Source organism: Gymnoscopelus microlampas (assembly GCF_963454915.1).
Source record: "Gymnoscopelus microlampas genome assembly, chromosome: 8".
NCBI classification, from domain to species: Eukaryota; Metazoa; Chordata; class Actinopteri; order Myctophiformes; family Myctophidae; genus Gymnoscopelus; species Gymnoscopelus microlampas.
Window position 1 is genome coordinate 30,207,336 of NC_139945.1, and position 12,475 is coordinate 30,219,810.

The 12,475-nt window shown below is 40.8% G+C and overlaps 1 protein-coding gene across 1 annotated transcript in view; it reads right to left on the reverse strand.

The window, feature by feature from the left end:
- The window catches only part of LOC311051131 (mitochondrial intermediate peptidase-like), an 82,023-nt gene that overhangs the window by 36,549 nt on the left and 32,999 nt on the right, over positions 1-12,475 (reverse strand). Inside the window, exon 16 of the mRNA XM_084065534.1 lies at positions 8,805-8,921. Coding sequence (XP_083921660.1) covers positions 8,805-8,921 — 117 coding nt within the window. The remainder of the gene's footprint in view (positions 1-8,804; positions 8,922-12,475) is intronic.

A 12,475-nucleotide genomic window follows, 5' to 3' on the forward strand; every position in this document is an offset into this window, starting at 1 on the left:
CCCATCTTCTCTCGCTCGACCTGCCCGAGGCTTTTCTTCTGTCTTATCTAGAAACAGCAGCTCTTTTATGATACAGCTGTAAATGAGGACTGCAGGGAAATTCAGCTGGCAAACACTCAAACGTTCAGCCAGGGTAAGTAAGAAAAAAGAAAAAGGAAAAAAAGAAAGATTGCAGCTGCAGGAGTTAACAGACCTAAATTACCACAAAGACCACCCCCAGAAATATCAGTGCTGCATGAAGCATCTGAACCTCTGAAGCCATGATTTAAATATCATCTTCTTCAAGTATTGTCTTGGTGGCTTCACGGATTAAAGCTAAATTAAATCTCACGACTTAAAATGTCCCAATGTGCGATTTGTGAAACAGCGTGAAAGGATCCCCCACACACACGACGAACACAACATGTAGAATTAGGATGCTTTAGTAATATGGTTCCTGCTGTTCTACATACTGCCGACCATGTGAAGAAATCACAGATTCAGGCCTTAACCTTTGCTTTTATATGAAATATCCGAGACGATTAAGATATTATGGAAGATACTTCTGAACATATTGCTAGTTTGACCACTTCAAACGCTCTAATCTTGAAATAACCGAAAATGGCCTTTCTACAAGCTCTCAATGCGTCGCAGACGCATTGAGAGCTTCTAGATCGGCTATTTTTGCTGCGCAACATGCTTCCATAGAAGACATGCTGGCTTCCATGGAATCCAAAGGACTGAAATCAGTCTTGGCGACTGAGAACTTTAATCCATGTGGCTTTGGTAAAGCTGTGTATTGTGTAATTCTCATCATTTGAATTACAATTATACGAGGATGTAAGAGCAAAAAATGTAAAGCAGCACAGTTACATTTAAAATACTTTGTCTAACAGGTCCGTTCATGAAAGTCCTTGCGGGCTTGTTTACAATTATCAGTATGGAAGCTATTATCAATGGTATCTGGGCATGAAATGTGAAATCTACATTTGCTATTATGATTTATCATAAGATGTTGGGATCATATGGGGAAAAAAGCGGAACAAGACTACAGTTTATAGTCGCGGTTTTCAAAGAAATACAAAATATATATCTACAGTAATTAATATAAAAGAATAAATAAATGTGTTATGCTACTAAAGGTTTTCCAAATCTTTGCAATAAACAGTACGCGAGGATAGAATTAACTACTGTAAGTCAACTGCCTACAAATGCACAGGCTACACAGGCTACAGTGACCTAAAAAAAACAAAACAAACAAAAAAAAAGAACAGTGAATTATGATACAGTTTTCCTTGAGAAAAGTGGGTCCCTGAGGCATCCTAGTGGCTCTTTGTGAGCAGGGGCATACCGTGTGCTTGCAATGTCATGGGTTCAAACTCGCCTCATGAACTACAGCATGTCACTTTATACGCTCCTATCTGCTGCATGCCAGATTATGAGTTACTGTTAACCCATTACTGGTAAGTCATGGGTTACTACGCGCTATGAGCTTGTAGATCAGCTATTTTTTTTAAATTGTGATTTTCTTTTCAAATCTTTGAATATATATATTTTAACCCTTTAAGACCGGGGACGCATCTGCGTCTCATTTTAAGATTTCTTTGGGCTATTCAAAAATAGCAGATCTACAAGCTCATAGCGCGGCACCGAGTGCCGCGCTATGAGCTTGTAGATCTGCTATTTTTGAAAAATCTTGAAAAAATATTTTCCAGATTTTTTTCAAAATTGTATTTAGAAAATAGATTTTTTTAAGAATCGCCTCAGGTCTTAATGGGTTAAAAGAAAACATTTGTAGCTCAAATCTTTGCTTCTTGGGGGTCCCTGGAACTAAATATTTTGAGATGGGGGTCCTTGACATGAAAAGGTTTGAGAACCACTGATATAGCAACATAAGTTTTTTTCAAAGAACTGTTAGGATTTAGAAGACATTTTGTAGGATCGGCCTCAGGTCTTAATGGGTTAATACTGTTCATATACTGTTAATATGCTTATACAGCATGCAAATCCCAGGCAGAGGGTTAAGCAAGACCCTAAATATCTCCCTTGTTTTTTGGTACTAATTCCTAATCCCTGTATGTTACTACCTGTTCACTCTTATTTGACTTTTTCTGTACCTGTCCTTTGTTTCATAGCTTCGGTAATACCATTACAACTGAATTTGGCCTGTGGGATCAATAAAGGTCTATGTCATCATCCTGTAATTATCCTATAATTCTACAAAGCTATGTGCGTCCCCAAAGCGTGCGTCCCCAAAATCTCTTCTGCCCGGTTCTCCTCAGTGGCTGGAGCAATTGATCTGCATTTGCACACAGCCATTGACCATTACCATGTGCACGGAACACCGAAGCCCGTTTCTGGCTTTCCCCGAATGTCAGCTGTTTATAAGCGTTTTTGTGTTCGCTGGCTCCCGGGTTTCCAAATCATGTGCGCGAAACAAGCGCCGGTGTTGCCACATCGGTGAAACAAGCGGAACATCCGCGAAACAAGCGGACCGTGACGCACTTTGGGTGCTCACATCCCCCGATGGGTATGGTCTAGTCCCATGGTTCTCAAAGTGGGGTCCGGGGACCCCCAGGGGTACTTGAGGGGGTTCCAGGGGGTACCCAGCTAAATTATGGACAGGGACCAAATGGACCCTTATGGGTCTGTAACTCTGAGAGTGTACAAATGGAACCAAATGGACCCTAACGGGTCCATTTGGTTCCATTTGTACACTCTCAGAGTTAAATTAACATAGATTTTACAATATGAATTGGGGTCCCAGAGGTATAAATGCCATTAAATGGGGGTCCGTAGCCTTAATGCATGTCAAACTGGGGGTCCTTGAAATTAAAATGGTTGAGAATCACTGCTAGAGAGCCGTAAAAACCTTCTCTTATGGGGGTCCCTGGCTTATCTTTTGAAATGGGGGTCCGCGGGCTAATAAGTGTCAATTTGGGGGTCCTTGACATGAAAAAGTTTGAGAACCACTGCTCTAGTCTATCTATAATCTTAGGCACCTGATGATGGTGTAGTCATTCATTTGCTCATCTCTCCACCCACATAGTCACTGCTACGCCTGGGATTTGATTCCTGCCGAAGCCTTCCTCCTGTGACTCTCTCTCCTACACATTCTCTCTTTTTCCCTCCATCCGTCTCAATAAAAGGAAAGGTAAAGAGGGGAATTGACCGCTCACTCTCTTAAAAAACTCATCTTTAAAAGAATGTGGGTCCAGGGCAGTGGTGTAAAGTAACTAAGTACATGTACTCAAGTACTGTACTTAAGTAAAATGTTGAGGTATTTTTACTTTACTGGAGTATTTCTAATTTACAATACTTTTACTTCTACTCCACTACAATTATTTGAAAACTTTTTTTACTAGTTACGTTGGAGATATAAATTATCATATTATAAAACATACATTAACCACTTTAGCCCTATTTTATACCTAGGCTATTTGAAAATAGCTGATCTAAAATCTCACAACGCGTCGTTAGCTTGTAGATCGGCTATTTTCAAACATTATAGTACTTCTACTTTTGGTACTTTAAGTACATTTTGATATCGATACTTTTGTACTTTTACTCAAGTATTTTTAATTCCGCACTTTTACTTGTAAAGGAGTATTTCTATATTGCAGTATTGATACTTTTACTTAAGTCAAATATCTAAGTACTTTTTCCACCACTGGTCCAGGGTGTAAAATTGCCTGAAAACAATTGGCTCTGGAGCATGCGGTTGAAGATGGGGGTCAGAGATGGGGGGGGGGGGGGGTGGACTGCTTATCCTTTGGGTTGGTGTGTGTGTGTGTGTGTGTGTGTGTGTGTGTGTGTGTGTGTGTGTGTGTGTGTGTGTGTGCGTGTGTGTGTGTGTGTGTGTGTGTGAGAGAGCGCTGAGGGTCCGGTCAGATCTGGATGATCCTGCAGCGTGAAAACGTGCTTAAGCTCCAAAGTGTGGGCTTGACGAGACCCATCTGTGCCCATAATGACTTTAATAAGGGTAAATAGTACTCCTAAGAGAGAGAGGGGACGGAGTTCAGGAAACCATAACATTGGGGAAACTGCGGCCAAGTACACAGGGCTGCTCCGGGTGGAGGGAGGTGGGGGTCGACGAGGGACGGCTGCGTACACTTTGTTAGAGGACTATTAAAGGGCCTCCAGTCACCTGGGCTACAAGGCTGTTTGTTTCCGCTGGTAGGAAAATCCAATCTATCAGAAGAGTAAAGTAAAGTAAAGTGCACACTTGCATGCTGGTGAAGGACCCAGTGGTGTAAAGTAACTAAGTACATTTACTCAAGTACTGTACTTAAGTACAATTCTGAGGTCTTTTTTTACTTTACTGGAGTATTTCAATTGTCTATACTTCTACTTCTACTCCACTACATCTCAGAGGCAAATATTGTACTTTTACTCCACTACAATTATTTGAAAACTTTAGTTCTATAGCTACTTGCAGATATAAATGATTACATTATAAAACCTACATTAACCACTTCAGCTCTATTTTATACATGGGCAATTTGAAAATAGCCGATCTACAAGCTCACAACACATCATTAAAATGTGCGCGACAGAAGTTGCACTGCAGTTCTTGGTACAATATTATAAGCACAGCATTAAGAGTTGTTTCTCCCAAAAAGCTCTTGTTTTTCATTTCAGTTTTTCACGTTCAGACAGTGTGAAGTCAGCCTACCGTGCCGTGATGCTTTGAAACTACACATTGCATTTCATGTGGTGTCAAGAGAATTATGCCTATTGATATTTAAGGAAACAGATAATCTAGATCAGCTCCTTGACAACAGCTCGGTATGATGTCTGGGTCTTAAGGAGGTGCTTAAGGAGGTGCTTAAAAAACACTCATCACAACCTGCCGCCGCCGGGTATTCAAAACCTTCCAAGCTTCTCTTTGTTTTTCAATCCCTTTGCATCAAATGGCTGAACGTTGACTTCTTTTTTTTTTTGTTGTTGTTGAGGGCTGGGTGCAACCGGGTCACATGTCAGCCAAATATCCTTTTGATCCTTTAGCATAGAAAAGGCAGACAAAGTCAGCACAGCCCCTTTATTCACTCCTCGTTCCTCTCGAGTATGTATGAGATAAAAGACCTTTTTTTTGTTCTCTCCTATAGCACGGCTGGTGGTCATTTGTTGCTCACGGCGCTAACGAGCGACACCGCGTTCCTGAGGGGTCGAATGTGCAACTTGTGCACGAGCAAGGGGGTACGCGTCAGGAGCAGCATTTATTTGGAGAAGGGGGGGGGGGGGGGGGTTGGGGAGGGGGGGGGGCTACATCTTCGGCCCTAAAGCCTCCGAAAGCCCAAGAAACACAGATTAATCCATTTAGACCGGGAAACGCATCTGTGTAATTTTTTAGTCGTGCCAACCACTCCTATATCTGACTTTGTCTGTGTGTCCGTATGTATGTATGTCCAATAAACAAACATTGATGACAACATGTCATCAATACGGGGCTCATACGGGGCTCATCAAAGGCACCACTCTCTTCACACAGGGTGTGATTTTTTTTATTTCTTTGGGATTCAAAAATAGCAGATATACAAGCTCATAGCGCGGCACGGGCCAGCTTGTAGATCTGCTATTTTTGAAAAATCGTGAAGATTTTGCGCACATTTGCAACTCAATTCTTTGCTTCTGGGGGATTCCTACAAATGTCTTCTGAATCCTAACAGTTTTCTGAAAAACTTATGTTGCTGTAATATCAGTGGTTCTCAAACTTTCTTCATGTCAAGGACCCCCAAAATGACATGTATTTGGCCGTGGACCCCCATCTGAAAATACTTAGTTCCAGGGACCCCTCAGAAGCAAAGATTTGAGTAAAAATGTTCAACTTATTTTTTTTTAATATATATTCAAAGATTTGCACATTATTTTCATGATTTAAAAACAAACAAAAACAGATCTACAAGCCGCGCTACGAGCTTGTAGATTTGCTATTTTTTTAATAGCCCAAAGAAATCTAAAAATGACACACACAGATTGCGTTCCCGGCCTCGATGGGTTAAAGAAATGTCAACATGGCCTGACGGAAGGTCGTGGTTGCTGCCATTTATTTCCAAATATTATCTTCGGCCCAAGGGTCTCTCCATGTGTTCTGTGTTACTCACAGCTACCCCCCCCCCCCCCCCCCTTCCTCTGTGTGCTGTGCAGGGAACTGATAGGCCCACTCTATATACTATACACATGTCAACATCGCCCTGCTGTTTAGATTCTGCAGCTCTGTGTTAACATATTAGCCATTCAGATGATTGTTTTACTGTGGAAAATGTTCCTTTAAGCTGTGTTACTGAGAGGACTGGGGAGGACGGCGTGGACTTAAGGGTGAAAGATGACCCTTTATTGCAGAATCCAAACAAAATCTACTTCTGGCTCGTTCTGATGCTGTGATGTGTGAATCTGAACAGCACCAACTTTAGACATTTCTAAGGGGCTTAACCCATTAAGACCTGGAGTCATTTTTAGATTTGAGCTAAAAAGCATTATTTTACACTTTGGGCTATTCAAAAATAGCAGATATACAAGCTTTGTAGCGCGGCACCGAGTGCCGCGCTACAAGCTTGTAGATCTGCTATTTTGAAAAATCGTGAAAATGTGTGCAAATCTTTGAATATATATATTTTTAAATGAACATTTTTAACTCAAATCTTTGCTTCTGGGGGTCCCTGGAACAAAATATTTTGATGGGGGTCGGCGGCCAAATACATATTATTTTGGGGGTCCTTGACATGAAAAAGATTGAGCACCACTGATATAGAAACAACCTTTTTTCAGAATACTGTTGAGATTTAGGAGACATGTAGACTCGGCTTCAGGTCTCAATGGGTTAATAAACGAGAAAAAGGGTCCTCCGCTCAGATTGCACAGCTACCCCCCCCCCCCCCTTCACTGCGGTTAGCTGTGTAATCTGAGGCTAAATGTCTGTTTGTGTTTTTAGTGAGGTTCTGAGAGTCAAAGGGGAAAGACTGGGATAGTGAGGATAAAGTATATAATGCAAACCACACTCCCGTGAGAGGTGAGAGCTTCATTGCAGAACACCAAGTGGACCGGGAGGACATAAGTGAAGGGGGAAAGAGAGACACTTTGGCTGTGGAGATACGTGGTGGAAAGTACATTTACCCAAGTACTGTACTTAAGTACAATGTTGAGTATTTCCAATGTTCAATACTTTCAATTCTACTCCACTACAATGATTTGAAAACGAGTTACTTTGTTACTTTGTAGATTTTGATTATTATTACAAAACACATTAACCACTTCAGCCCTGTATTTTATTTCGGCCATTTGAAAATAGCAATCTACTGTACAAGTTCGCAATGTGTCGCAATGCGATGCGACGCATTGTGAGCTTGTAGATCGGCTAATTCTTATTAAAAAAAATGTTTTCATTTTGAACTTGTGAAATGGGACATTCTGCACAATGAGTACTTTTACTTGTGGTACTTTAAGTATATTTAGATGCCAAAACTTTTGTACTTTCACTCAAGTTAATTTTGATTACTGGACTTTTACTTGTAACAGAGTATTTCTACATTGCAGTATTGATACTTTTTTAAAAGTACTTTTTTCCACCACTGGTGGAGAGATACAGTACAAGATGGGTTGAACACACGTCAGTACTGAGGAGCTCTCTCTCTCTCTATTCCCGATGGCCCGACATAATTATAGTGCAGAATAAATTCTTTATGAAGGCCATTCCTGGCAAAAATGATGACTGTGGTTTTGATTCTCTGTTCTCCCTCTTCCCAAAGCCCCTGCCCGCGGCTGCAAAAAAAAACTAAAAAGAAAAGGGAGGGAAAAAAAATCAGCTTTTTTCATTAAAGGACCAGCAGGCAGAAGAAGAGTTTCAAATATTTCCCCAGGGAGTTGCTGCTCATTCAAAGTATACCTCTGCTTTGTTATTTTAACAGGGCCTCCAAAAAAAGGCTTTAATCCTTTAAACGCTGCTGTGCCTGGGTAAAAGATATAAGACCAGAGAGAGGCAAGGACAAGCAGTGGTGGAAAAAGTACTCGCATCTTTTACTTGAGTAGAAGTATCACTAATGCAGTGTAGAAACACTCTGTTACGAGTAAAAGTCCGGCAATCGAAGCTCACAATGCGTCGCATCGCGACGCATTGTGAGCTTGTAGATCTGCTATTTTCAAATGGCCGAAATATATATATATATATATATATATATATATATATATATATATATATATATATATATATATATGTGGTTAATGTGTGTTTTGTGATAATCATCTAAATCTGGAAAGTAACTAGTAACTAAACCTGTCAAATAATTGTAGTGGAGTAAAAGTAATATTTGCCTAGAAAATGGGAAATACTCCAGTAAAGTAGAAATTCCTCAAAAGTGTGCTTAAGTACAGTACTTGAGTAAATGTACTTAGTTACTTTACACCACTGAGGACAAGAAACATGGAAGAGAGAGAGAGAGAGAGAGAGAGAGAGAGAGAGAGAGAGAGAGAGAGAGAGAGAGAGAGAGAGAGAGAGAGAGAGAGAGAGAGAGAGAGAGAGAGAGAGAGAGAGAGAGAGAGAGAGAGAGAGAGAGAGAGAGAGAGAGAGAGAGAGAGAGAGAGAGAGAGCGAGAGAGAGAGAGAGAGAGGTGTTCGATTGAACGATGTGATGAAAGGTTTGGGTGGGAATGATGCGTGGGTGGATTACGTGAACGCATTCCCCTCAGAAACATTCATTAACTTGAAAAAGCTGTAATTGATCTCATTATCAGCTTGGGGGAAAACCACAAAATCCATCAAAGTAAATGATTCAAAAGTAGCCTCTCAGAGAGAGAGAGAGAGAGAGAGAGAGAGAGAGAGAGAGAGCGTACCGTATTCTCTACGTACGGCAGGGCATAGAACTTGTGCTGCATCTCCTTCAGGATGTCTGTGGTGGAGTGGTGTTGAGGTTTGCCGTGGTAGATCTGGTCCAACACGGCATAGAAAACCTACCCATGGGGGAGGAGAAAACACACACAAGACAACTCCTGGTGAAACGGCCCTGCAGTTACATGCTGTCTGGATATCAGTGGTGTAAAGTAACTAAGTACATTTACTCAAGTACTGTACTTAAGTACACTTGTAAGGATTTTTTTTTACTTTACTGGAGTATTCCCCATTTTCAATACTTTTACTTCTACTCCCAGTGTTGTGCCTGAACGCGTTCAATGAACGATCGTTCATGAACTCGTTCATATTTTGGGCGAACGTGAACTGAACGTACTGTATATCCGCTAGATGAACGTTATTGTGAACGCGTTCATTCTGGCGTTTGTGAACGGCGTTCTCTCTTCGTTCAACTTCGTTCAAGAGTGTCCCAAATTTCCATGGTTACATCGGTTTGTCATGTTGTATTTCATCCTATTCTGTGTTTCCGAGGCGTCCTGAACGCACCATCAGCCCAAAAAAAGAAAAGCAAGGCTGTGTCTAACATTCATCTGCGCAGCGCGCCGAGCGCGGAGTCCGAGCAGCACAGACAGTTACGGTCACTCGGCCAGGGCGAAGGGCTGACACTTTATCCGCTCTGCGAAGCTCATTTCCCGGCCACAAGCATTTGGAAGTTGACTTGTGTCTCTTCCAAAGTATCGGTGTTGTTTCCTTGGCTTCACTGCCGACAAAATTAACTTGAAGCTGGGCTGAATCAATAAGTAAACACCGCGGAACGGCGAGATGAGTTTGGGATATCACAACAACAACGTGGCTGATGCGTCGTAGCACAGCCGACTTTAGGACGGTAGCCCCGGCCCCCGAACCTCTGAATGACCGTCATATTGTAGTCTGGACGTCCGACCCGACTTTATTTTGGCATTAAAAGTGGACTTCTGCATCTGGCTTTTGATGTTAACAGTGTCATACACTCACTTTGACAAGCCCCCAGCCCGCCCCCAAGATGAATGAAAATCTTTAGAAAATAGCAGATCTACAAGCTCCTGTTGTGAGCTTGTAGATCGGCTACTTTCCAATAGCCAAAACCTAAATAGGGCTGAAGTGATTCATGTATTTGTAAAATCTACAAAGTAACTAGTAACTCAAGTTTTGAAATAATTAAAAATAAAGTACAGTACTTGAATAAATGTGCTTAGTTACTTTACACCACTGGAAATAATAAATATAGGGTGCTTTGTGTATGTACACCAGAGAGGATATAATGTATAAGAAAATTAAATAAATAACATTGGTTTTATAATGAATTGGATAAATAATAGAAGTATAGTAATAATAATAAATAATATATTTGGATGCATCCTGCTCCATATACAATACAATGCACTGCTTTTCAGTTCATCATTCAAGTTTGAGCCAATAAAAAATATGCGATTAATATGCGATTAATCGCACTAATATATATTGAAAAAAAAAAAGAACGAAAAAGAACTGAACTAGTTCATTTTTTGAACCATGAACTTTAGTTCAAAATTTTGAATTATGAACTGAACTTTGAACTAGTTCATTTTACAATTTGTGAACTGAACTTTGAACTAGTTCATATTTTAAGTGAACTTTCCCAACACTGTCTACTCCACTACAGGAAAATATTGTAGTTTTACTCCACTACAATTATTTGAAAACTTTAGTTACTAGTTACTTTGCATATGCTAACTTTAGTTTCTAGTTACTTTGCAAGTTACTTTGCATTGCATATATAAATTGTTATATTATAAAACACACATTAATCACTTTAGCCCTATTTCATACATAAGCTATTTGAAAATAGCCGATCAACAAGCTCACAACAAGTCACCTGATCATCGCGACGTTTTGTGAGCTTGTAGATCTGCTATTTTCAAACATTTTAGTACTTTTATTTTATGTACTTTAAGTATATTTTGATGCCAAAACTTTTTTACTTTCAAGTAACATTTTGAACACAGGCCTATTACTTACGTACAGTAACAGAGTACTTCTACATTGTGGTATTGATACTTTTACTCAAGTAAAAAAATGTCAGTACTTTTTTCCACCACTGGCTGGATATCCCCTCCTTCCTCCACTTGAGCATAAACGTTCTCCACTGCATGAAGTTGAGGCCAAACAAATACAAGCCTCCAAATCGCAACTCTTATCTCTCGTCAATCACTCACTCGGCGAGCACTCAAACCGCCCTTATGCCCATTGTCCTCTAAGTGAGTTTTTAACCCGTTGGCAACACTGTGGATATCTTGTGAAAACACCTTATTAAGTATGTGTGATAACGTAGGCCATACAAGCCTGATAAGTTTGACTCGCAGGGCAGTAAAGTTGAATGGCACAATGGCACCGCAGAGGAATAGGCTGTATCAAGTTCTTGAATTGTGATCTTGCTTTTGAGTTCTAGTAGTTACAGATTATTTCTGTCCTGCTCAGAGTTTGGCATTGCTTAAAGGTAGGGTAAGTGATTTTCTTTGGTCAAAATAAGTGTTAAATAGCTCTATACTCTGATAGTACTCATTGCTATAGAGTGTTTGTTCAGTAACAGCAGTCTCCATGTCTCTGCAGCTCTTTATTAAACAGAAATGTTATTTTCAGGTCAGGATACCAATCAGGAGAAAACTCAGTTAAGATACAGATTAAACAAGTGAAATTGGAAGTGGTGACACAAAGACATGAGCTGAACAAATTGGGACTGGAACACTATAAGATAAATGGGTACTCTCTCCTGATTGGCTGAAATGTTGTCACCTATCTCAAAATGTATTTTCTGTTTACTACAGAGCTGGAGAGACAGGGAGACCCTTGTTACTGAACAAACACTCCATAGCACTGATTACTATCAGAATATAGTGCTTTAAACGTTTTGTTTTAACCAGAAAATATCACTTACCCTACTGTACCTTTAATGTTCCTTTTATACTGTAATAAAGTGCTTCGTCTCTGCTAGTCAGAGGTCTAAATACTGGGTACTCTTCTCCATATGCAATACATGACTTACTTTGAATCAGACCAACGCCCTACACAGAGCAACGCAGAGTCAATTTCCTCAACAGTATCATTCAGTGATTATTAGTACACATGCAATGCCTTGTGTAAGTCAATCTAGTCTCTGTTTACTCCCAATAAATGACACCAAACCCACCCTTATCCAACCTACATGAATCTCATGCATCGCCCTTCACCCGATCATGGGTCTATATCTATAACTAAACCCGACCCTTCACCCCACAATCCTCCTATAATTCTAGTAACCTCACGGTGGTGGCGGCGGCGGTGTCTTGGTTCGGGGGACTCTTGATCAAACTGCGCATGCGTCGTTGCCAGGTTTCGCGAGAGAAACAAGCAGCAAGGTCTATGAAAACAAGGCCAAACCAAACGAACCCTACAAGCAACGAGGTCTATGAAAAGAAGGCCAAACGAAGCGCCTCCACGCATATACCTTGCCTCTTGGAAAACAGCCGATCTACAAGCTCACAACGCGTCCCCACACCCACCTGCACTTTCACAACCAACGCCAAAACACAATACCACTAAAGCGCTTACAATAGGCCGACATGGCAACACCACGCTGCAGCATAGACCCCGCCCACTC